Raw genomic sequence first — 26,595 nt, 5'->3', positions numbered from 1 at the left:
TCAAATGTTTTTCTCCAGAACTTTTATAAAATAACAAATACGGAAAGTGGCTCATATACAATACAATGTTTTTACCCAATAAGAAAAACGCTCTCCAGCCTAGTGCCGTCGGCGATTATGCGATTCCAAAATAAAACTGTGGTTATAAAATACATACTGTATGTGTGTGTGGCATGTGAATGAATATGTGTATATAAATAAACATGCATGTTTATGCAGTATTGAAGTAATATGAATAATATATACTTATACATTATGAAAATTATATTTCAATACAAACTATTATTATATATATACACGCCACACATATATATAAACACAATATTTTTTTATCAATTAATCATGATTAATAGATTTTTAGCACTACTCTAGACATATAGGGCCGTTTTCCCGAACAAGGATTAGTTTAAACCAGGACTAGGCCTTAGTTAAATTAGCATATTTAAGTTATGTTTAAAAACATACTTTACAAAAAACATCACTGGTGAGCATCTTGAGACTAAACAATCGCACTGATATATTTTAAGATATGCCAGTGTAAATTATTTTAGTTAAAGACACCTCTAACATTTCAGTTAGTCTGGGACTAGCCTTAAACCCTGTCCGGGAAACTGCCCCATTATATTTTATGCAATAAAATAATACAAAATACTAGTCAAAAAGATTAATCGTGATCAATTGCGTCCAGAAAAAAGTTTGAGTTTACATAATATATGTCTGTGTACTGTGCAATAAAATTGTGTTTTTATAAACAGAAAAAGATACACACACATGTATTTAGGAAATATTTAGATTTTATAAGCGTCTATTATTTTTGATATTTTTCTTAAATATATGCATGTATGTGTGTGCGTTTATAAATAAGCAAATTCATATGCACAGTACACAGATATAAATTATGTAAACGCAAAGTAAGACTAAACGTTTGAAAGCCCTATACCTTACTTGTAAAAAATATGTTTTTTTTTCAATCCCATTGGAAGGTGTGGCGGTTTTATGACCCCACCCACAAGTATGCTGTCATGTTTTTGTTTACTTTTACATCAAGAACAGGGAGCTGTGACTGCCTCTTTCCGTGAACCTCCTGCCATTACCAGATTCCTTAAAACCCACTCCTACTGTACGATACCCCTCCAATTACATGAACCTCTTGCTGCGCAAACATACAGATTATCTACACTGATATGTTGTTTTCTGCGGATGTCGCTACGGTTGAGTAAATGTGCGAGAGAGGAAGAGAGGGGGAGGAAGTATGTGTACGCTGTGCCACGAGGGACAGTGAATTGCCACTAAACCTCTCTATTACTGCTGCTCTTTAATTAAAAGCACATGTAAGCACAGACGCTGTCAGTTCATTCATACTGTTGCCAGGGAACCCTCCCCGAAGAGACTGGAGCTATCAGGTTACCACGGAGATCCACCGCCACACACCGTGAGAAAACTTCTGCTCTCTACTTGTGTGGGACTCGAGGGGTTAATTCCATTACAGCATCTTAACTTTATCCTAATCCAAACATGCTTAAAAGGAGGTGGCGGACAGGAGCGAAGGATTCCTGAAGTCTCACCCCAGGCATCTTCCACGCATGGTGGGGTGAAGACAGACAGAAAAAAAGAGAAAGTGCCAAAGACAGACATCTGTTGTGGGTGTACTTTTGGCCTTAGCGGATGCACAGCTGAAAACCTATAAAGCATCTGAATATTGAGAGCAATTTTAAAAAGTGTGAAGTTTTTGTGAACTATCTTTCTTATAACTGTTTAAAACATGTTATGAAGTGCAAGAAAAAAATTATCGCTATACAGGCCTTTCCGCACGTTTGTTTCGGTCATTTTCTATGTTTATCTTTCAAGTTCAAGCGACTTCCTGTGAAAGTTGTCACAAACGGAGACTGTCTTTGTTTGACAGAGACCTCTTAATCTGACGGGGTCAATACTACGGCTGTCACGCCTCAGGTGACCTCCTCATAAGTCTGCTTTGAGGAAAATGAATGCTCACTAGCCAGTGATTAAGCTTAACCTGGATGACAAATACAGATTTACCATCATAGCACACAAACAGCTGACTCGCATCCTGCCCTGAAGCAAAAAAGGCAAACTATTGCATAAAGAGCACACTGTCATTACAAACGTAGACACACAAGAGTTAGATTACTGTAACTCCAATTTTGTCATTCTTGACAGCTTTTTTGTTGGGTCGTGACCTATTACTGTGTACCTTTGCCCCTCCAGTCATACTACCATCTTCAAAGAGGAATAAACAAACTTAACCGTATTGACACAATTTACAAAAAAACTTTATGGTTATTAATACCAACTACAAACAGCATCCGTCTTATTACTGTGGATATTTTAATACATTTGTTTTAGCTTGGTTCAGCATACCTCACCATGTTGGTATCACTCCGCATCTGCCTAGCTGGATTGTTTATGTAAGCAAAACCTATGTGGCTCTATCGAGTCTCATTTGGTTCTCATGGCAGGATGCAGTCGCTATTAGGGAGGGACGACCCTTGCAGGAAGCCGACATGCTGTCCGAGAGGAAATCACCTTTCCCCTCTCCCCCTATCCGGAGATGTGTGGGCTGGGGCAACTCTGACCTTCTAAAGCAGATCTACAAAACAACGTTTTAGGATTCATTCGCACTGAGATGGCTTGTAGATGCATACAGGTTTGAAATGACAAGAGGGTGAGTAAACCATGACAGAATACAACATTTTCAGCGAACTACTACTTTTATGCAAAATCTGTAGATTCTCTCGAAAGCCTTACAATAGTGGAAGTGGCCTAAAGGGAAGAGGCACACATACGTTCTCTTTTAATTCTTGTGTCAGAAAAGTCACATAACAGCCACAGTCTTCACTAACGCTGTTTTTTTAACACTGGTAAAGCTCACAGTGCTATCATTGCCCGTTAAATCGTCTCACAATCTTAGTATAAAAGAGTGTTTTACTAACATACCGGCTCCAAGAAGGCCTTTGCCAGGAATGCGGGAAAGCATCGCAGCGAGTGTCAACATGTAAACACTCAACAGGTCGGGGCGAGAGACTTACCACGTCGCTTATAGCTGAAGAAAAACACTTGCATGGAGACCGCACCTCCCCTGCCCAGAGCAAGGGCTGGTTATATAGAAACCACAGTAGCAACAAGTAATGTTTTTCCCCGATTGGGCCATCCTCCAATTTGCTTTCAATTTAACCTCATCGGGTGTAAAAATAAGAGTGTTTTTGGAAACCACTCATCTTAAAAGCATTCGTTTGATGTAACGTAAAGATGTGAGAGATCAAAAACAAAAAGGTTACAGCAAAAACCAAAACCACCTATCCTCCATTATAACAGCTCATACTGTAAATGAGTAGTTGACAAATAAACTTTAAATGTGTCAAATTTTAAATTCTAAATGTAAGTAATATATAACAATACATTATTAACAGTTTGTTTTTTAGGACACGTGTACGTAATATTGGTCAACTACCCAAATAAAAAAACACATACAGGCACTTGTAGTTAGACTGTATTGCTATTTGAATACACTACAAAAAAACGTACAAAGAAAATCACATCAAGACAATAAGCAATATAAGAATCCAATCATATGCCATAACCAAAATAAGATCACAAAAACTGAGAACATTTAGAATAAACGCTTTTCTTTTGACCCCCATTAGTGACACAAGATCTCATTTGTACCCATAATCTGTGCTAATGTGAAAGTTAACCCAAGGGGAGGTAGATGAAGGCAACCGCATTCCAGACGAACTGCCCTGCAAGATCAGCATTTCACAATTCCACCCTTATCCCATGATGTGGATAGGGGCTTCCATAGGGGTCAATAGAGATCGGGCATCTACAGGGATCAAAGGACGTTTGACCAACATGGTGCTAAACACCAGAGAATGTGAGCTCCTGTTCGCTCTCCATCCAGCCTCTCCTTCACTCCCTGACAATCACAGCCCTACTAGTATCCCGTGTTTTATTCTCTTTTTTATTCCGCCCAGGCACTTAGCAATAATTGATTTTTAATTGTAATCTGACTAAAGCCCTGTTTAAAGTGAAACAAGAGCAAATAGGCATCTTTCGGAATTGTGTATGAATTGCCACAAAAAGAGTGCCCTCTCATTGTGGTGTTCGTGTTTGCAGCACTTTCGAAAGCGTAGTAACATCCATCTAAAAGAATGAGATAAAGCGTGTTTACGCTCGAATGTGTAAATGAATCTCGAGCAGAAAAAAAGAATAAAAGGAATTCAATCAGATGGGCTAATCTGACATGAGAACTCTGCTACACCCTAGTGGATGATTCAGTAAGTGCTCCATCAAACAAAGGCAGACATTGCAGTCCCAGTGGAGGGGAAATCTGTATTCAAGACAAAAAAATGAAAGATCTGATGAAAATGACAAATTAGATCCCATCCATCAAACCATCAATCTTCTCTTTAAAGCTGCAGTTATTATCCAATGTGATCTAGGTCAATGGCAATGAGTGTGTCATCAGAGAATGTAATTATGTTGTTGTTGTTGTGATAGGAAAGGAAGAACGAAAAAGGAAAAGAGAGAAAAGAGAGGGATGCTTTAGTCATGCAGCACACCAGACTGTGATAAACTCTCATGTCTTAGTAAACAATCTCCTGCTGCTTTTACTCATACTAATATACATTAGCAGATTTATGTTTTCATATGTGACACTTATCTGTTCATTAATTCAAAAACACATTTAAATTACCACAGGCTGTGAACATACCACTTATGGTTTCAATTTCATTATTACATTTCTTTTGTGGAATTTTGTAAAAATGTCCAGCAGCAGTAACAGTCTGTAGATCGAAATACTGTTTAATCCAATAGATTTAGATACTTCACTTAAAGATCCAGTGTGTCATTTTTGGGATGATAGAAATGCATTATAATATACATAACTGTGTCTTCAGAGGTCTTTAAAGAGCTTACACAAAGAAGCGAGCGATTTCGATCTACATACACCGAGGGTCCCCTTGTATGTAATTCGCCATGTTCTGGATATTACTGGCTGGACCTTTAACCTATTTTAAGTTCAATTTCTTTCTTTAAAATAGAATAAATGTTTTGTTTCCAACTTATAAAACCCAACACAAATCCAAGTACTACAATTATTAAAAAAAGCCCCCTAAATGCTATGTAAACAAACGGCCAAACACGTATGCATAAGCTCTAGAAACACGTATGCGCTTGAACCCACAAACACGCAAAAGCAGAGAGCCCAGCGTTCTCCATTTCCCTATTTTCCTCTCCCTTCTCGAAAGGATAGAGACGTTTAGAAAGCTAAATTCTGGCACCCCTGGCTACACTGTTTGATCCTGACAGACTGCAAGAAGGGTGCGATTTGTCCTATAGTTGAAAGCACATCTGCTGCATGACCTGTATTTCCTGTGCTTTAAGCAACTGATTTGGAAAGACCACAGGGAAACGTGTCGAGCAGGCAGCACCGTATTCCCCCAGTGAACATCACTGAGAATGTGTGTGCTTGTGTCAACCAGAAAAAAGGATATAGGCTCGTGTGTGTGTGTGTGTGTGTGTGTGTGGAGAGAGAGGGGGAGTTCATGTACGTTAATGCATATTTGAACACAGACGCCCGTCTTTCCTTCTGGGCTGGCCAGAAAGTCATTACATAGAGCCGCGGTCTTTCTGCAAGCCATAACTCTAGGTCTTTCGTATTAGCCTTGCCACCATTACAAGTCCAGCCTTGCACCGCTTCCCCTGGGTTTGTTTGTTGGTGAAGCCGAGACAAATTGCCATGCCTACAGGCACCAGACAAAACAGTGGGAATACTGATGGTCCCGGCCTTTGCACAGAGTTCTGCTTCCAGATCAATCCCTGTATCACGCAGGAAAATCTTATCTAAACTCTGCTACTAATAACCCGTGTCTACTACACGCAGTTAATTACTCTATCACAGCTAAACGCTGGAGTGCTGGGGCAACAGTGGAGCTAGAAAAATATGGGAAATCCTCACAGGATCAGAGTTCAGCTAGCTAGGTGTGGCAAGGAGCTAGTTGGGTATTTCTTCTGGTTTGGATACATTTCCAGGTTAGGCTGACAGGAATAAGGATGAAAACATTCCTTAACACATCACACATTTGATGGTAACCTAGTCTAAACACCATGGTCGGTCAACACCAGGATGACACGAAGTGCTCATATCTGCACATGCAGTACTTGTGTAATATGTACATTGTGGTCCAAATAATGTCAAGCAGACCATTCTTAAAACCGCACGAGCGACCTGACATACAAGGCAGTAGGACTACGAGTCTCTTATAGGCTCCAGACACAGATGCAAACATGCCTTCTCTGAATCTCAGCAACAGAGAAAACAGTTTTTATTAGCATGTAGTCAGTGCTCCGGTCTAACATGCCCAGCATGTTTGTATAAGGCGGTTCTCTGGAAAAAAATGGACAAACACTGTTAATAGCTTTGCACTTGCGACACATATATTTCTCTAAAGCAGATTTAACTATTGGATATTTAGACAGTTTCTGGGTCCCAAACGTTTGCCTCTGTTTGAAACATAAAATTGCAGGTAACTTTATTTACTTTTTACGTGTTCACCTTTACGTGTTGAAGTACATTTTTTGTGAAATCGTACCTGACAACTCAACTTGTAAAGCAGTACAATAAGCTTACTATTGTGAATCTAAGCAAGGTAACGGCGGTTTTACATTTTTTGAAAACTGATTTTGATCAATTTTTACTTAAAACATGTAGACTCTTTTGTTTACATTCATAGCTCATACCGTATATTCAAATATTAAGTACTAACACACACTGACAAAACAGTTTTTGTATATATGGTTTTGATATATTTCTGAACTGACCGTTTTCCCGTCAGTTTTTTGAAGAAGGCTGAACTGGAGGTCAAATTAGGATTGGGAGTTTGTTTTGACAACCTGAAACTATAATAACTATAAATGTGTGTGATTATGTAAAAAATGATTGACATTTATAATGTTACATAATAGGGCTTTGTGCTGTTTCCTGCTTAGCGATGCTCTTTAACCCAAAGAGCACATCCTCATTCCGTTTCCACTCAGCTGGCCATAACTGGTCAAGGACACGTGAAGCTGAATCTTTCCTTTGCACCAACAATAACAGGATTTCACCAGCAGATGCTCCGTTTGAATGTCTCTCAGTAATATCATCCACTCTTCTCCCCTGAATAATTCACAGAATAACCTATCATTTACAAAGGGTCAATTCAGAAGCGTCAGATCTTCCACTTGCTTTTAAACATCACTTTGTTATGGCGTCTAGATTTGGTCAGTCAGATTAGTGTAAATACAAAGCAATCCTGGGCTACAAAAGATAGTACTTCTCAGAATGAGCTTGTGTGTTCTACATTTTAATGAGAATCACCTCTCTAAAGCGTTTTATCAGCCAAAACTACCACTGGCGCCTCCTTCAAAAATAGATGCAAGACGCCTCTATCTTATCAAACACTCCTGTGCTCACAGATTTGAAGAACCTCTTTCCTTAAATCCCGTCCCCTGTTGTCCCTTGTCCTGTTGTGTTCAGCAGGGTGTCTGTGGTCCTTATCTCCAGACAAATGGGTGAAGACTCTGTGAAGCCCCAATTAATCTCCCTGTGAAATGAGCATTAGCTTCGTCAATTTGCTTAACTCACTTTGAGAGAGCAATGGCTGTAATTGAGTGCTCATCTATTTGAAATAATTTACACCCACAAAACATGTTTAGCAAAGGGTCCAGTCCCTTTCAACAAAGCAGATGACTGGAACGGTGCAGGTCTGGGGCCAGGTACGATCACACGGGTGAAAATGATTTTGATGGCGAAACACGACTGACTTTTCAGCTTCGGTCCGGGTTGCATCAAGACACCACATTGCTCATAGACACTTTAAAAAGATGAATCATTGAACTTTACTGAGGAGCTTGTGGGTTTGTTCAGAATTCTTGTACAGGCTTAAGGAATGCAATGGCAGTGGGTCAGTGGGTTGCCCCGTCAGCTACAGACTATAGGTCCCTTGTAAACTGCACTGTGGCGGGCGAAGGAACGCCGGCCAAAGTTGGCACGATTCTTGCATTTTATGGTTACTGGATGGAATTCAAAGGCAAGCAAAAGTGTATCTTGCTGGCCTTATCTTTTAGGCTTACACACTTGAGTGAGTTTATTTTGGCTCTCAAAAGAGGGAAATACACAAGTTTAGTTAAGCGCACGGATCCGGCATTTCCTTCCTCGCTAGTAGTTCCCCGTCCTGCAGAACAGAAGAACCACAAAAAAAAACAGCCTTCCGTGATGAACAGCTGATACACCTCTCATCCCAACAACACAAGCCTATCTTCCTTTCAAAGAGAGGAAAACAGATGCTTAGAATTAGATAGATTATTTCTGGAGCGCTTCTGCCATTTATGTCACGGCCATGATAAGGTGTTAACCTAAAGAAAACCTAGAAAACCTTTTAAAAACCTTTTAACCTTTCAGTTATTAAGTCTTAGAATTATCATCTTTGAAGAAGCTTTCACATTTCTTCAGCAGTACAAGGGTTTGACTATAAAAAAAATCTAAGTGTAGCTTAGAAAAAGTGGTCTTGATCTATTGAGAAATGTTTGAGTTCCAAATAAAATCTAAAATTAAATAGCAGGGTTTGGGATTCTAGTAAATCTGAGCACAGATCTCTTCAGAAATTCGGCAAGAGATACACATAAACTCTAAAAAAGTCAATCTAGCAGTTCCAATTCATTCTCAGTGTAATCTCCTCACTGTCTTTGAGAAACAGTTGAGATCTTGTATAGATTTTTTTGTTATATGGGTGGTAGTTATGAATGATAGCACTGTCCGTGCAGAGATTCCAAATATTAGTATTATTATCTGGCACATCCAGACATATCAGGTGCTAGGGAAGTATCGACTTCATACAAACAGCAGGCCGTTTGGACAAAGAGAGACTTGTTTGCCCCAAACGGCATATAAAAAACCTCTTCTGTGATGTGACTTCAGATTCCAGATGCCCCCAAGAAATCTTTTGCAATTCGGCACAATAAGATTTTGTGCATCGAGACAGCTGGATCTGTGGGAACTGGTGAAATATGGGTTCAAGCGTTTCTGCAATTTGAGCTTGAAATCATGGAAAGCTCTTAACGGAAAGAAAACAAATTTCCACCACTGATAGAGGTGTTTATTTGCACACTATGTTGTTTTAGCACCTGATTCACAAAAGGAATTATGCAAATGACACCCCAAAATCAGTGTTGAAAGCTATTACTTATTCTAAAAGCTGGTCGTGGAGGATAAAGGATGCATACTTATGCATACTTTACTGGATTAAGCGGTATCGCGGTGGCGTTTCTTAAGATGCAGGTTTTTGAAATGAGTGAAGTTGCACAGCTGCTAAATAGAAACAAAAAGGAACTACAAAAGAGAGATCTCTCAAATAACTATATAATAATTGTTTTTCTAGACGATAATGTGATTCAATTGAAAACAATTAGAGACTGAACCCTATCTGAAGTAAAAAGGACTCCAGTTAAGAAAGCTTGTGAAGAAAACTCGATGGTCGATGGAGATTACATCTCGTATGGATATGTTTTTTTAACAAACAATTGTGGGAACAAACCCCCGGGACAAAGTTTATACGTAAATGAAAGATGATCTACATTAATAGCATTATATGGGCAATAACATCTTCCTCTGGATTATAGCTTCATACCTTAGGCAATGTAAAGTTATAATCTTCAGAGTTCTTTCTGTGCGACAGGATATATATTTAGGGGTGGGGCGGGGGGGGTAGCTAACTGTCAAAAAGAAAACATAACACCCCTCATAACGGATGAGTCACTCGAAAGTATTAGTGAGAAAGAGCACTTTAGAGTTTACAGTTTCCTGTTTATTAAGATGCCGGTGCCTTGAAGGCTGATACAAACAGAGAGAGAATGTCAAATAGCTTAAAAGATAACAGCCAAAAAAATATAACCCAGCCTTTCATTTCAGATCAGGAGAATAAACATTCTGCTCCCAGAGTCTCTCACCCCCAGTCTGTGACTGCCATTTGTTTAGACTTTACACTAACAGAAATAATTGGCTCAAGCCTCTATCAACTCAAAACCCGACTTTCTTCTTGCACTTGTCGAGATAGCCTTCTTCACAGAGGGTATGAAAATTATAAAACACCAAAGCCTGCCAATAATACAAAATCTCTCTATTTAAAGCAGCGATCTAATGTCTTTAAGTGTGCAAAATGAGATTTCTCTCTCTTGAAACCCGAGTACCTGTTGGTCTGTTGTTTGACACCAAGCTCTCTAAGAGAAATGGAAACTCATGCCTGAGAGAAAGATCAATCAATAGTACATGAGAATGGCCTTTCTGAATCAAAGGCGGCCTAATGTGCTCAGAGAAGCTGTCAAAACAATAGGCTTTCTGCATAACAAACTCTTTGCCGTGTGAGATCGGGACCCTCAAAGACCAAACAGTATTGCGCCCTTGAGATGTTTTTGGTCTAAATATATAATGTATTAAGCTGAGCATAACAAACATTGGCTCACAGGTCCACTTCCAAAGAATGAAGGTGCAACAGTGTTTACCTACATTGTGTTTACATGTCGAGACAATCCAGCTACATTGTGATTACAGTTCCCAGTCTGTGATTATATCCCTGACACCCAACATTTGACCGGCAATGAAGCCTTAAAGTGTCATTTCCCCTCGTGCCCGTCTGTCTGATGACAGCAGCCTCCAGAGTCTCAGCAGGTATTCCACTACAGATCTCAGAACAGTCACACCACGAGCCACACCTCTGATTTTCAGACTTGGATAATCTACAAAGAAATGTTTGGAATGAACAGCTTGGTCTAACAAATAAGGGATTAAGTTGCACTGCTGCTGACAGACTAAATCAATGAACCTTTGATCCGATGCTTTGATTAAACCATTGAAAAAAACGTAAACATCTCGAGTATTTTTAATTATAGTAAGATGATAACTTTCTGGCTAAAGGTGGCTTGAAGGCCTTATTATATTGATCCAACATGCAATGACTGGCTCGTATTTGTGCCTTGAAGGGATAGTGCAGGCAAAAATAATAAATCTGTCGTCAAATTTATTCACACTCATCTTGTTCAAAACATGTATGGCTTTTTTTCTTTTGTGGAACACAAAAGACGATGTTTTGAAAAATGTCTCCATTTAACGGAAGCCAATGGGGGCAATGTCGTTTGGTTACCGACGTTCTTAAAAAGATCTTCAGTTCAGTTCTGCATAACACCGTCAGACAGACTTGGACTGACATGAAGGTCAATAAATGATAAAAGCATGTTTAATTTTGGCTGAACTATGCCCTTTAATTCACAATCATGTTTAACCATTCCGTTACATAAAATGGCATGGCTCAAAGAATAAATTGTCAATTTCCATGTTAAAATACGTTCTCCGTTTCATTGTTTAATACGCAAAAGCAGCTATTATAAAATGACAGATATTACACACTTTAGCTCAAAGTCTGTCCTGACATCAGTCCAGTTCCTGAGAGCTTATGCAACACTACATTCCAAACCGCATCAAGGTGTGCAGCTCCTCATAAATGAAATCCCTGTAAAACATGGACAATTTACAGACGTACCCCACTAAGATATACTTGACACTTGTTGATATTTCTTGACTGGTTATTTCTTTATCTCCAGATGAACCTTGGTTGTAAATTCACAGCATTTTGCCCTGTGTTAAATCACCCAATCCCCCCCCCTGCACTCCACAAGTGCCTGTTCGCCAGAGGAAAAACACAGATCGAAAACGCCCCAAACCAGCTGCCATGTATTACTACTGGCACATTCTAAATCAGCGATTCTGTCCAAAGTCGTGAGTGATGGGCTCACTCCCCGTCACATGTTTGGAGTGCACAGCCCATTAGCAGATTGGCTCTTCGAGACACTATAGCACTCCAGCATCCATCATATCATATACAAACAGTTAACATGTCACCAGCACCTTGAATCCCAATTTCAAAACGAAAGTTTACATCTTATGTGCAACACCAAAGCCAAACTTTTGTACAAAAGCGGGAATCTTTACATAAACTCCCTCATACGTGTTGGCTTTCGCTCCACTGACACCTCATTCAAATTATTCATGAACAACAAAACCACAATTCTATACAGGTGAACCACAATGTCAGTATAACTAATATTACTCTTAAGCGCTTGTGGCATTATTTGTGATTTAACAAAGCTCTCCCCAAGATCCTTTGCATCCACAGTATCAGGTTAGTAAAATCTATTCTGTGTTGTATTGTGCTGAACTCAATAAACCTGCACAGACTGTCAGCACAAGTGAACATCTAAATTTTTAATGTGTGCACACTTTCCCTGAGGCGGGAAATATTTTTCCACCAAGAATTAATTAATTGCATGCAATTACATATTTTCTCGGCAGCAATGACTCCAATGGAAGTCAATGGGCGCCAGTGTATTTTGGATACCAGCGTTCTTCAAAATATCTCCTTTTGTGTTCTGCAGAAGAATGAAAGTCAAACAGGTTTAGAATGGGTATCATTTTTTACATTAACATTGATTTAGCATTGATGATTAGATGAGGTTTCCTCCAGGATCATTTTTCTTCTTTTTGTTTTCATATGTCATTTTACACACTGCAACACCTTTAAATGTGAAATAAACATTACAGATCAGCTTAGACCTGACGGATTCTATGTTAATATGTTAAAGATTCACCAGTTTGATGACTGTTTCTGAATGGCAACACATTTACACACTCAAACCTGTAAACACAGCTCATCTCTTCAGTGCCTCAGACGTGTGCACAGGTAATAAATCATCGATGACAGCAAGATAAATTATGCTAAATGGGTGAAAAATAAATCCAATTCTTTCTCGGAGAAGATCACCGGGTTCACAAGTGTATAAATGTCCTGGAAAAAAGGCAAGTCGATCCCATTACTGACCCACCTCTATGAACTGAAGATAAGAATTCGGCTGCTTGTTAATGTTGTCTTATCAGCTGAGGAAACACATTTCCATCCAAATACAAAAAGAAACTGTGATATGACTGAAAATGCCACCAGGCCATAAACGTTGGTTTAAAAATGAATAGAAACATTATAAAGCGAAAATATTTTTGATTCAATGACAGCATATTTCACGATCGCTTTCTGAATTGACGGTGGCCGAATGTCCATGTCCAGAAGTAAACTGCACTAGATCTACCAAACTACTACAAAGCAAAGTGTCTCTCTTGTTCTCTACCTAAGCTGGAGGGGATAATGGAAGGTTGGCCTTAAACATCTGCTTGGGAAGAATTTATTCCCTAAATCATTGTCATTAGATCCAGAATAAATTGTGCTGTAAAAGGAGCAAAGAGCTTTACATTAGACAAGTGGAGACATGAAACCAAGGCCTAGCAGATGGGGGCCGGTAGACAGACAGAAAGACTCATATGGAAAAATCTTTCTGCATTTCAATAATGAAGTAATCTAGCATTTTGACAGAAACTGCGAGATTGATGAATTTTTACACTTAATAAACCGCACTGTGGGGCTGTGCAATTCATCGAAAAATGTATCGCGAACGTCAATTTTGGCCTTCATTATTTACAAAAACAAAATAATCGAGGTAAACGATTATTGTGCCACATTCCATTTTGCAAGGATCCTCTCTTTTCTTGTAGTATAAATCCACAGCGCACACCTTTCCTTTACAGTGGTCCGGCAGTGCTATTTCTTTACATTTATTTTTCAGTTAAATTAAGAGTTTAAAAGCCAAGTATTTTTATTTTCTATGTTGTTTTAAAGGTTAATGAGTAATCGTGTTAAAGAGTACGTAACCTTTGATTTTTAAGGTCCTACTTTGGTTTATGGAGTGTCCAACAACAAGATTATGTATACATACAAGGTGTAAAAACACTATTATGTCATAATAATAGGCAGTTATTCTTTCCTCTACTTCTTGACTGACTCTCAAATGATTCGTTCTGCGATTCATCCATCTAATCCCCTCATATCCTAGTGTCATGTGATTGGTCAGACGGTGTAGTCTGTTGTGATTGGTCAAACGCGTTCAGCTAGTGCCGCTTATCAACAAGAAACTCCAGCACGACTAGAGCATGCAATGTTTCTCAGTGGCAAGTGACAACACTAAGCTAAACACAGACATAAGGTACACAAATATTTAAGACAAGAAGTTAAGACGAAAATAAATAGTCACACTTTCAGGTTGTGATTCGGTGGACCTAACAGCTCCAAATAAAGTTGGTATTTCCCCCTCTTTCAAGGATAGTCGTTTAACATATCCAGCAGAGAACGTGCCAAAATTATTGAAGCAATCTTCGGTGAAATGATGTGCGCACAGTAAAACCCTCGGCTTATACTCCTTTGGTGTCTTTGAAAAATGAATTGTAACCATTGTTTCCTCAGAAGTTCTTCCTTTGGTAGTAAATAAGACAGACTTCGTTTCACAACGTAGAACACAGGTTCTAAACATGATGCACGCGGATCACGAACGAGCGACAGTGTTTGGGGAAGGAGAGTGAAGTTTTTTTACAAAACGTAGGCGGGGACTATTTCTAGTGATGTAGATACACGGCGGTTAGAGACCCGGGCTAGGTCACGTCTTGTTTGCGTGATTCGGAGTCGACTCCCTTTTTTACAAGCCAATAACTTTGTTATTCATTTACCTTCGGACTTACAACATGGCAGACTTCTTACTTTCAATCACGGCACACATAACACACTGCATGCAATGTAATTTTCATTAATGTTACCTAATCTTTAAATAATCTGGATCTCAATATTGGGCAAAATAATCGCGATTATGATGCGTGTCATAATCGAGCAGCCCTAACACACAGATTCCTGGGGAAATTCTAAGGTCATCCTGATGCAAAGCAATGCAGATAAGGAGACTGCAAACATGCTTTATTTCACCACAAGTAGCTGTGGCAGTATCGGAAGAGAACCCATAGTCTGTTTTGGGGATCTTACTGTATGTATGAGCAACTTCAAAGCTGATTACACTCCAGCTCTCTCTTGCGGTGTTAGAAGAAGAGATGGAGGAAAGGCCCATGGCTGTTTTTGTTTTCATGTATTAACTGGGAAGCAAAACATCTTTGAGCTAAAGGGAGTGAAAGCAAAACAATAATTTAGGCAGCTAACATGCATTAGAAGAACATTTTTCATCTTTAAAGCCGGTCGTAACACGAAGAAGGATATTAAGATGAACTATTATGTCTGTATCAGTGTCAAACATCAATAGGTGTAGAGGAGCTAAAGTTGAACATGAATTGGCCTGTCAAAGCATCTGGGTTTTTTTGCACTTATATGTCATGTGAAAAAAACTAGTGGAGGAGATTCATTTAAATGATTTGTGATTTGCATGTTATAAAACAAAAGTTTTGTAAAGGGATCGTTTTTTATTTTGTATTGATTCAACCTCAAGTTGTTCCAAAACTGTGTAGGTTTTGTTGTTCTGCTGAACACAAAGAAAGATTTTTGGAAGAATGTTTGTACCAAACAGGGGCACTCTTGAATACAAAAGTGGGAAAAACTAATATGTAGTCAATGGTGTCCCAAGGTTGTTTGGTTTGCCACATTCTTCACAATATTATTGTTTGTGTTAAACCGTACTAAGAAATTCATACAGGTTTGAAACAACTTGTGGATGAACTATCCCATAAGAAACCAAAAACTAGGCTGACGATGTTTAAATACCGTATGTGTTCTGTGACTCTATCCAAACTAACCAGCCCAACATATTTTTATTGGCTCAAGCCATTTCAATAGCTTTGGATGAGTCTACCCGTTTGCTGACCAATGGAAGACAGAGCAATTACTAAGAAAATATATGATACTATGATTAACAGCTGAATGAACTGGAAAAGTCCCATGGTCCCAGGACGGCTTTAACACAGTTGGAAGCATGGAGCTGTTTGGCCTAAACAGGAGATTATCTTCTCGCTTGTTATCACAGGAAGCAGAGCAATAGGCCTACATATAGCTAAATGATGGCCGGGTGACGTAAAGCCTAAATATAACCCCTTTTTCAATTAGTAAAACGAGTCATCATACAGATGGAACATGGTGAAAACATGGATGGGTGTTTCCCATTGGCTTTGTGAGAGATCTATATCTGAACGCGCTGTGCCCAGATATTTCGAGGGGAAAAATGAAAGGAAAACAAGACACCACGGTGCCACTTAAAAACACTGCCTGAAGCAGATATCATAACAAACAGAGCCCACATCCCAGACTTCCACTGATGCAACCATGTTTTTAACCATCCCAACAGCGCATCCGTTTGCAGTTCAACTGACAGTAAACAGCACAGCTAGGCCTGGGGCTGAACCTATTTTGCCCCATTTACTTATACTGGAAATTATATTTCACAGTGTAAATTAAGTCATGTTTACTTTTTAGACAAAACGTGGTACTGGGGGTGCCGGATGACTGGGAACTGTGCAGATGTCAAGATGCCCACCCTGATGTTAGCTTACTTTTGAGATCCACAAAATCAGGCTGCTAAATAAAATGTCACTAGAATCTACAAGGCAAAGATAGTTGTAGCCATCCACTGATGCCCTCTGCTTTCTTTCTTTCTTAGGGCAGGAAATGCACTCTGTCATCTCTGCAATATGACCCCAGGAAGTGGATGAACAGAAAAACACAACAAAAAGAAGCAAATATACAACATGTGGCAAAGAACACTCCCTGACTCATTTCTGGTCTGAACAAACCACACCCTGAGTTGTTTTCCCAACATGTATGTTTGTCTGAAATATATAAAAACTACATAATTTGTTATGATTTGTGGTATGCCCCTGTAATATCACTAGAGCTGCAACTAACGATTATTTTAATAATCGATTAATCTGTCGATTATTTGTTCGATTAATCGATGAATCGGATACAAATTTTTAAAAGCATTCATTTTCAACCCTTTATTGAAAAATAGAACTGACATTGCAAAACATATTTCAAAAGCTTTATTATTACTTATTATATTATTATTACAGCTTGCTGTGGTTTACATGATGCATTTCCCATCAAGAAGCCTCTCATGGTTTGCTGTTTTTTTCGGGTCTCTCTGATGGTCTTTCCTCTACCTCCGCTCTGCTTTTTTAATTTATTTTTTCTCCGCTATGCTGCGCGATCAACTTTTTTTAGTCCTGTGACACACTGGATGCGTGGCGTGAGCGTCTCAGAAGCCTGGCGTGACCGTTTTTAAATCGGCTCCCATGTTAACAGGTTAGAGCTTGCACACTGCCTGCGTGAGACGAGCCGCACGGAAAACGCGTGCATGCTAGGAATTGAATCGACGCCTATTTTTCACGAGACACGCAAGCGTGTTGGAAGCGTTTCCAGGCAAAATAGAATAGGAAAAGATGTTTATATGTAATTTTGTACACGAATACATATTAATGAATGCCATTTTGATGTTTGAAAGCTAATCATCATTTATTTGATCGTATTTTCAAATTGAATTTCATTAAACCAACATCTACACGTTACGGGGTTTACATGTCCACTGTAGAAAACATCAGGACTTAAATCATGTTTATAATGCATTTTTGGAGAAACAACAAGTGAATATTGAAATAAATTATACATTAATATTCCTATTAAGTATGAGATATTATTACTAAAATGTTGCAAATGAATACTCCAATTAACTACTTTTTTCCATAAAATCTTCCTCCAAGAAAATGCTTAGGCTATATCCAATGAAAAGATACATTGCATTGAATGGGAATATTAATTTATGTCCATCTTAAACACATATTGCATAAAGTAAACTCGTGCATCAATTGATTACGTTACATCTTTAATAACATATCTGAGAATCATCTTAATACGAATTGTGGTTCGTATTAAACCCCAAAATGTATTGGTGACTGAATTATTTTTGTTTTTTATGCTCTTAACAATGTGATTAAAAATGGAAAAAAATATGACACACTACAATAACAACGTAGTCTAGTGTGTCATCTGAGTGACGGTCCAACATCAGGTAATAAAGCTACAAAACATTTGGAAATGTTATTTAAATAAACAGACAGCCTACTTACTCATTTTTCGGATTTTGGAAGGTGTAGGTTATGTGAAAAAAGTTTAAACTTGTCGTGAATACAAGACCCTTGTCTGTCGGCGGCCTCCCTCTATGTCACCTTTAGCAGCAGCAGCGCGCCAGCGCCGCATCAGGCACGGTGCTGCTGTGCAAAGATACAGAAAACACGACGCAGCCGCCACAGAGCTGACACGCAACAGAAACGCCACGCTCACGCCACTCAAACATGCGGCGCGCGTTATAGTCGCGCGATACAACGAATCGATAATGAAATTCGTTGCCAACATTTTTAATAATCGATTTTTATCGATTTTATCGATTCGTTGTTGCAGCCCTAAATATCACACACATCGCAATTCATGTGGACACAACATGCACACATGTCCAAATTGTATAGCTTTGCCACAGTTTCCACAGAGATGCAGCATTTCACAACAATGAGTAATTCCATTTACTTTTCATTAACATTTTCCCTTTAACAACAAAGATGCCCTGACTCACAAGACGGATACAACCACCAATGGATAAATATGTGAGGACCATACTGTTGACAACAATTCCACCCTAATGCCTCAATATCATTAAGCCTCAGTCCTGGATTCATTTTCGTCAATTGGTATGTAGAGCCATGAATGTAATTATGGTGCCAACACTCCAGGCCCTGTCTGGATTTCACTAATCCTTAACAGTACGTAAAGTGGGGCGTCTCTGGATAGGATGAGATCAAGATTGACACACCTGAGAAATGTAACTGTAGAAGGGGCTGAGTTGTAACCTCTGCCTGTGTGAAACACAGCCATGGCTGCCAGGGATAACTTTACTGGGAAGGCAGCGATGACAGGCTTCCCTGAACTGTTATCACTGCTTACACTCAGCTATTTGTTGATATGTCTGGAATTCCTCCTTTTTTGCCCCCCACACACCTTTCTCTCCATCTCTACAGTATGTTGGAAAGGTGTGGATTGACAGCTGTGCTGACAGCAACACTTCAAATAAAGACCTGCCTTAAGACCCACATTGCTCTGTTTACTTAACTATTCATATTCCCAATGCAGGGCTTGCTCAATAGAAAATCTTTTTTCAAAGTCTAGTGTCACCACTAGTTGAACTGACCCACCTCTCCTAGTCAACTTTAATAACCCAAGTTTAAAACTGAACTGAAACAGTAGTGACAAATACAGCTTACCCTCTGATCTATTGAGCTTCACAAGTTGTATTACGGGTGTGTCTTTTTTGACACCATTGCTCAGTGGGACCACAGGTCGAGCTTTTGCCACCGGAGGCTCCACTCTGGAGAAAGAGGCGATTCTCTGTAATATGGAGCCCACAGTCTCTTTGGCATGGACATCATCCTGATCCATTTCATGGTTGATCTCCATTTGTCCTGACGATGCGGGTGGAGAGACTGGGGCCACCTGGACCACTTGTGGTTTAGAGACCATGTTGAACTGAGGAGTCTGGGCCGGAGATAGTAGAACAGGAGATTCACTTATGTTGGGAACTGGAATAGCTCCATGTGGAGTCATGGCCTCCTTCTTGTCAATGATGTTGTTGTTGTGGGTCACGGACAGGTCGGTGCTGTCCAAGCTGCTGATGGATGCTGAGGAACTAGCCGACACAGTTGGACTGTTGGAAAACGTGTGGAATCTTGGTGGTGGTTTAGGTGCTGCAGGCGATTCTGTCTGAGACTTAAAGACCAGGTTGTCGAGGTCAAGTGGGAACTTTTGGAGACGCACCGGTTCCTTAGATTTAGAGGACTTGTGATTGAGAGAGGAGTCTCTTGAAAAGGGACTGCTGTTCTGGATGTTGTGAGGACTTGTGTTCCACTGTGAACTGACATTCGTGAATCTTGACCCAGGTGAAGTAACTCGTCTCATTCCTGCCATCTCTGCCATCTGGAGGTCAAGAGAGGGCATGGAGCCATGACCAATACTCATAGGGTCCGTTGGAATGACCAGAGGGCCCTCCAGCTCCGAATGGAACATGTTCCCATGGGAGGAGTACTTCTTCAGGGCAGGGCTCAGAGCTTTGTAATCCCCAACACCAACAGGACTCTGGGGCGGGCTGGTGTAGGAACCCAGTTTAGATGAGGCCTGGTACTCCAAACTAGAAGAAGAGCTGTGGAGACTGTCATTGTCACTCCCTGGCCCAGAAGATGAATTAAAGCCATTAGGGTTGAATTTGTTCTGGAAGGACGCAGCTCGGTTAATCCCAGAATTGGCGTTGATGGCGGGTTTTCCCATTGTCCCTCTGTTGAAGGAGAGACTGGACACCATCCTGCTTCTCATAACAGGGCTCTGGGCAGGGCTGCAGTTTATACTTATCCTGGAGCGGTAAGGTTGAGATACCTGATTTCCTGGATTCCTCACATCATTTGTCTTGTTGAGGATTGAACTTGGGCTCATAGGAGATGTGTCTGAAGATGTAGGGGAGAACGTAGGGATCTCATCATCAATATCAAAGGACCTCTTCAGAGCTAAACAAGAAAAAAACACACAAAAATATTAGCCATGTTTTATGTAAAGACACTTTAACTGCCTCTATAAAATTAAATGTATATAAAACACAAGGTATGCAAAATGTCAAGCTAAATATGACCAGGTAACCACAGAGCACATTTCTCCTGCAGAAAAACTAGGTTATAATTTTTCTGGTTTCATCATAATTGGTTATAATAATGATGGTACATCAAAGTTTTGGACTTCTTTTATGATTGAAAATCATAAATCAACTAGGACAGTCATTTCCCATATTTAATTTAAAGAAGCACTAAAATCTTAAAAGGAGACACTTCATGGAAGGGCAGCCTGGAGCCTTTCTGAAGAGATGCCTGTCAGACACATTTTGAAAGGCCAAGCTATAATTACAATGGTTTCTATGCAATCTTGCTTTGAGGCTAAGAAAGCAACATTGAGAATAGATGTGCTTTATTTCAACACGAGTCTTTGATAAGGCTCGAGGAAATAAGTCCTTGGTCTTACAGTACAAATATCATTTGACAAATAATTCTGCCAATTTCTTTCATAATTTAAATGACCACATATTTCTAAGAACATTTTTTTTAAATACTGTGAACTAACAGAGATATGAAGCATTAGATCCAATCCACTCCTACTTTAAAGCTATAGTTTTCTCAGAAATACAAAGTGGTCATGATTTACTGTATGTTAACCTGTATGATTTTTTTTCTCCAGAACATAAAAAATATTTTGAAGAATGTTGATGATCAAACAACAGTGGTACCCCTTCACTTGCATTGGTTTTGTGTCCATAAAATAAAAGTCAATAGGTAATGCCATGGTTAACATTTTTTATCTTCTTTTGTGTTCTGTACAAGAAAGAAAATATCTCTTTAACTGTCATTTTGGCTCACATTAAAACATACTAAGAAAATATTATGTACTAGTAGTGACTATGGTTAAAGGCCTTTATGGGGCCAAACCGAAAGTCTACACCTTGAATATGTAAATTGTAGTGACACCGTATAATCCCGTCATTCTCAAAACCAGCTATACAAAGCCGAATGCAAACAGTATTTTCCAACCTTTTCCCTTTGTAAGAGGCAGTGACTTTTCCTTTAGCACAATAGGCTAATTCAAAGACAGCTCAGGCACTGGAGGCTTGGATTACAACAGCCCTTCACCATGACCGAGAATTCCAGTAGAGAACAGTATAAGTGTCCTAACAGCTCTGTGGCAGACCCAATTAGAAGTGGCAGCTTGAGTATTTCATGTAGACTACGTCGCAACATGCACTGGCAATTGGAACAGTCTGGGGTGTGATGCCATGTGGTTCACGCGCCGTAGTACCAAAACACGGCATTAGAAGCAAAACTCATGACTGCATGCTTACGTTTTCAACCCTTTTCAGGTGCTTTTGCCCTGCCTTGTGTAAACAAGCAGGTATCAGTGTAAAGCTATCACTGAATCTCAGCCAGCAGCACTGATCGTATCTCTGCCTGGCAGGGGGCAGGGCTGGAGCCGCGCTGCGTGTTTTCCCGTAAGGTATGCTACCAATTAGAGTCACTAAGACTACAGGCACTAAATTAAATTACATTTAACGCAGAAACAGCCTCTTTTACAGTCAAGGGACCAGGGACCTGTATTTCTCTTCGGCCATCATCCCCCCCACAGCTGTGAAAGTTTAGGCCTAATCAAATTCCACCAGCAAGGCCCTTTTTGAAGCAGATACACGGCAGCCTGTGCATAGAAGATGGTATTAGATGGCTTCAAAGAAGCCATCTAATACATTGAGAACACCATTAGGGCGCCATTTAATTCAAAGGAGGGGAGGTTAAAGTTGTAATGTGTGCTTTCACAATGGCACTCGAAGTGATGAAGCAGTGCACTTTGGCAAAGAAGTACGCACCACTTAACTAGTGTTTCAGAAAGTGAAAGAGAAGACACGATGTGAGGGAGAGATCGCAAACCAAGTGGCGCAGTCTAACAGCTTTTTTACAGCGTAGCACATGCAAGTGTAAACTTGTACTCCCCTTTGACTGAGACGAACCGAGGCCGGTATCAGGTAATTGCTGGCACCCTGTCAAACGCTCAGGAAATAATTACGCTGGCAGCCGAGCGCACCATCTCTGCTCTGTTCAATATTCTGTCTCAGAGTTTAATCCGTGCTGTTAACACATACAGAAGCACAATGTCTGCTTCATCTGATAAAAGGAAGAACACCAGAACTTTTTCACCTCTTAGTCTTTCTTCACCACGCAGCACAGAGCTTTGCAGCTAAGCTTCTTCTTTGGATCTAAGCTGTTTGGGGTGGGTAATGTCTATCGGAAATGAAATGGGTGTCATTGCCTTGTGATGATTACACACTTCCTGTTGAACAATATGTTGACTTTCTTTTAAAATGGACATTTTGGATCATTTTAAATGTCCTGTCAAGCACAACTGTAGATTGCTTGACCCCTTTGCCAAAAGTTGATACAATTGTCTAAATTGTGAAGTTTAGCATTTGGCACACACACTATTGCATTTGTATCAAAAGATGTTCTTAACAAAAACTACACGAAAATACTTTGCATGATTTTTCTGTCATACTTAGATACATGGTACATCTACTGTCAAGCAACCCATCCAACTAAAAAACACATAAATACAGTATATGTAAATATATAAATACACATGAGACCAGCCTAAGACAGTTTGCTGCTGTATTCTTGTCTCAGCTAGTCTCCCAGCCTGGCCAAGCTGGTGCCGAAAAATCAAAATCTAGTCCATCGTGACCAGGCCGGGAGACTCGTTAAAACCATCAAACTGGTTTAGGTAAGTCATTCTTATTTCAGTAGGACCATGTGGAGAACATTAAAAATATGTCCTTGCACGTGCACAATGTGTTCACCTAGATGAAGGATCAAGAAGTTCATGAATTTACGACACTAGCTTCTGTTACTTTGGACCTAAGGTTTATGGCGAGGGGCTGCAAGGCAAACAGAGCAAAGCCTGTGGGTGGAGGGGGTCGTCAAACAAGAGAGATGGGGGAGGTCAAGTGTACAGCCTTACTGTCACAGATTTATAGAGGAGCTCATGAGATCATCCAGCTGTATGCTTGCATACTGGATTTATCTTTGATAGATGCATAAAGTCTTACGATTAAACCAATTCATATTTCTACTTTAATAAAAGCCCCTTTTTACCATCTGATGGTCCTGATAGGTACACACTGTTGGCACGTCTGTTGGTGTGTGTGTGTGGGGGGGGTCACGTGGGCAAGTCTGGACCGGTTTTTGTTATCCACCCCCCACCACACATTCCTCACAGGTATACTCAGTCGACCCCTCAAACAGCACCCTAAGCACATAGCTCATGCACACAGACCACCTCTGCCGAGGCACATCTGGAACCCGAATTCCGGCCTGCCATTTCCAGAGTTGCAGCAATGCGAATAAGGCCTCGCGCTCACACCCCTGGGGGCCATGAAAAACTTACACAAGTTACGCATGCCCTCCAATGCGCCTTTATAGCCTTTTGAGTTGATTGTAGGCCCTCTGTCAACCGGATCCAGTATAATAAAATGTATCATTCACACGTGTGCCTTCATTGTCATTTTAAATTCGCTACACAATGTTCCAAAAGGGAGTCAAAACTCAAGAGTAAAAGAAACATGTGAAAAATGTGTTGATGGGCTTCAGTTTAGAAAGACTTAATGTGCGGGATCAACTGTCAGGCAGTTACATGGAAAGACGCCTGATTCACAAACAACCAAAAATAGCAAGAAAAAACTATTTTGATTTGAGAAAACAGAGCGTCCCAAATTGTGCACTTATGCACTATTCTAAAAGAAGTGAACTTTAAGTACCCATATGATGCACTTTTTCAACCGAAAATATGAAGTGTGGAACTGTGGACACTTCACACACTCAACGGTCGCAGTTTCACTTACTGGAAGGGAGGCGGGGCTATCAGACGCAGCTCGAGCAAAACTGTCCTTTAGAGTGATAACGTTTCAATCTGATGGTGACTAAAGTAATGCAGTGCAAAACAGATGAAAACTACATTAAATGTACAAGTTGATTTTTATTCACACGCATTGTACTGTGCGATTGACGTCAGTTGCGTTCGTCTGGGAAACCGATATACTTCCGGTTAGTATAAAATTGGGATGATACTACCCTAATTAAATTCATACACTACATGGTTGAGTGCATAGTGCATAGTATGTCATTTGGGACACACCTCTAGTGTCAAACACGCACTGACAAGGTCTTTGCGACAACCTGTCAAAATAAATGTCTGGTTAACTTGAACAAATTATGACATACCCTCATGTACAGAACTGGGGTGTGGTGTACTAAATTATTAACTTTAGTAAAGTGTAGAACATGTGCTGGTAAAATTAAAAAAATACAACTACAATTTTGGAAGAAAAAAACAATACATTATTTCTTATTAATACAAATATTGTGCATGAAGTAGCCTATAAAAATCCAAAAGTAATGAATTTCATGTTGTTGAGCCAAGGTAAAACAATGAAAGCATCCAAGATGAAAAATCCAAGCAAATTAAATTACTAAACTCTTAAGAGTATTCTCTCAAGCTGTAAGAACAGATAACATCTCAGCATAACATTTTAAGGTCAAGTACTCTCATAACGTACTTTTAGAGTTCAAGTTCAAGGGCAAATTTTGGAGTGGAGTTAAACTATTGACAAAAATACAATGACTAAGCAAACCTTTAGCAGTTCTTTGCTGTTTTCTCTAAAATATATGTTTTTTTGACCGGCTTGTTTGCCATGTTTTATTTTCCCATCACTTTCTTGCCAACCACGCACAAACATATACACACACTACACAAATCCCTCAAATTTAGCCCCCCTAAGCAAGGCTTTACCAGGCCCCCTATATCTCCTTAACCTTTATTCCATGACTCCTTTAATACTATGAGGAATGTATGTGCTTAAAAGACTGCGGAAAACAGGGATTAAATGTAGATTTCATTGTTAGCATGATTCAAAAGAATATGACCCAAGAGAAGCTTCAGCTAAACCAAAAAGTGTTTTCTTTCGATATACAGCATGCACAGTCTCTGAGGGGTCAGTCTGACGGCCGTCTCATATTACACAACAGGAAGGAGGAGGCTGGTTCTTTTTGCCATTTTCTCTGTTCCCTTCATATCCACAGCTTGACATCGAAATGAGTCAGTCATCACCCACTGGACAGCCATCGAAGTGAATCACAGAAAATGCCCACAATTAAACTTCTACTGATAAGACATGGATGACTGCCGTTCAGTGAATTTTGACCGCAAACGGCCGTATGAAAGAAGCATGGCTGACTCGCCACACGTCCCTCAACATTCCAGCCCGACATCCAAGTGCCAGACGTTTGCCTCAGAATGAACAGCAGTTCTGTGTATCTTCACTCGAGGAAATGGAGGCACACTGGTCTCTTGTTCAGAAATGACCCTTTTGGCTAGTTTGAGTTGAAGCGAAAAGAATGTAATGTCTCTCTTGTGGCATCTTTTACTAGGAATCACATGGCGTGGATATAAATCTGATAAAGAGCAGCTAGCTGTAGCACGCAAAGCCAACAGTATGTTTTTCACCTCATCCACTTCATACAACACAAAAAACTTGACCGCCTCTTTTCGTTAATCCAATTTCGATTTGCTTAAGACCAAATTGATGAAAAAAGTGATTTGTTTTTCACTCGTGCAATGGCAAAAACATATTCTAAAAGCAAGGAATCCTACTGTGACATCTCAGATCTGAAGTCACACAGCCAAGAAACATGTTTTTTTACTGCCTAGCAAAATAGCTTCAATAATCCCAGTCAACATAATTGAGTCCTGCAGAAGCATCTATCAGACAAACTACTCGGAATCTCTCACTTCCTCAGACAATTGTCTCCACTGCACACGGCCTTAATAATAGACGGCGTTTTATTCGGGGTGCTTGAACTAATTTGTTTTTCCTCTTCACATCAGCACCTGTCTAAACACTGAGAGAAACTATTGTTCTCCGGGTGTCCATGACGGATCTTTTGGAAAGGGTGCCTCTCTTCACGGAAATGTGTGTCAAATTCAGCAGTAAATGTGGTGAAGA

At 39.9% G+C, this 26,595-nt stretch overlaps 1 protein-coding gene across 1 annotated transcript in view; it reads right to left on the bottom strand.

The window, feature by feature from the left end:
* septin12 (septin 12) overlaps window positions 1–26,595 on the bottom strand; it is a 50,662-nt gene that overhangs the window by 23,017 nt on the left and 1,050 nt on the right. Inside the window, exon 2 of the mRNA XM_079457607.1 lies at window positions 19,229–20,518. Within this exon, the coding sequence (XP_079313733.1) occupies window positions 19,229–20,518 (1,290 nt within the window). The remainder of the gene's footprint in view (window positions 1–19,228; window positions 20,519–26,595) is intronic.

This window comes from Barbatula barbatula (genome assembly GCF_947034865.1).
Source record: "Barbatula barbatula genome assembly, chromosome: 5".
In the NCBI taxonomy this organism is placed as follows: Eukaryota; Metazoa; Chordata; class Actinopteri; order Cypriniformes; family Nemacheilidae; genus Barbatula; species Barbatula barbatula.
Note: the sequence above shows the minus strand (reverse complement) of the source record. Positions and strands in the feature narration are given on the sequence as shown.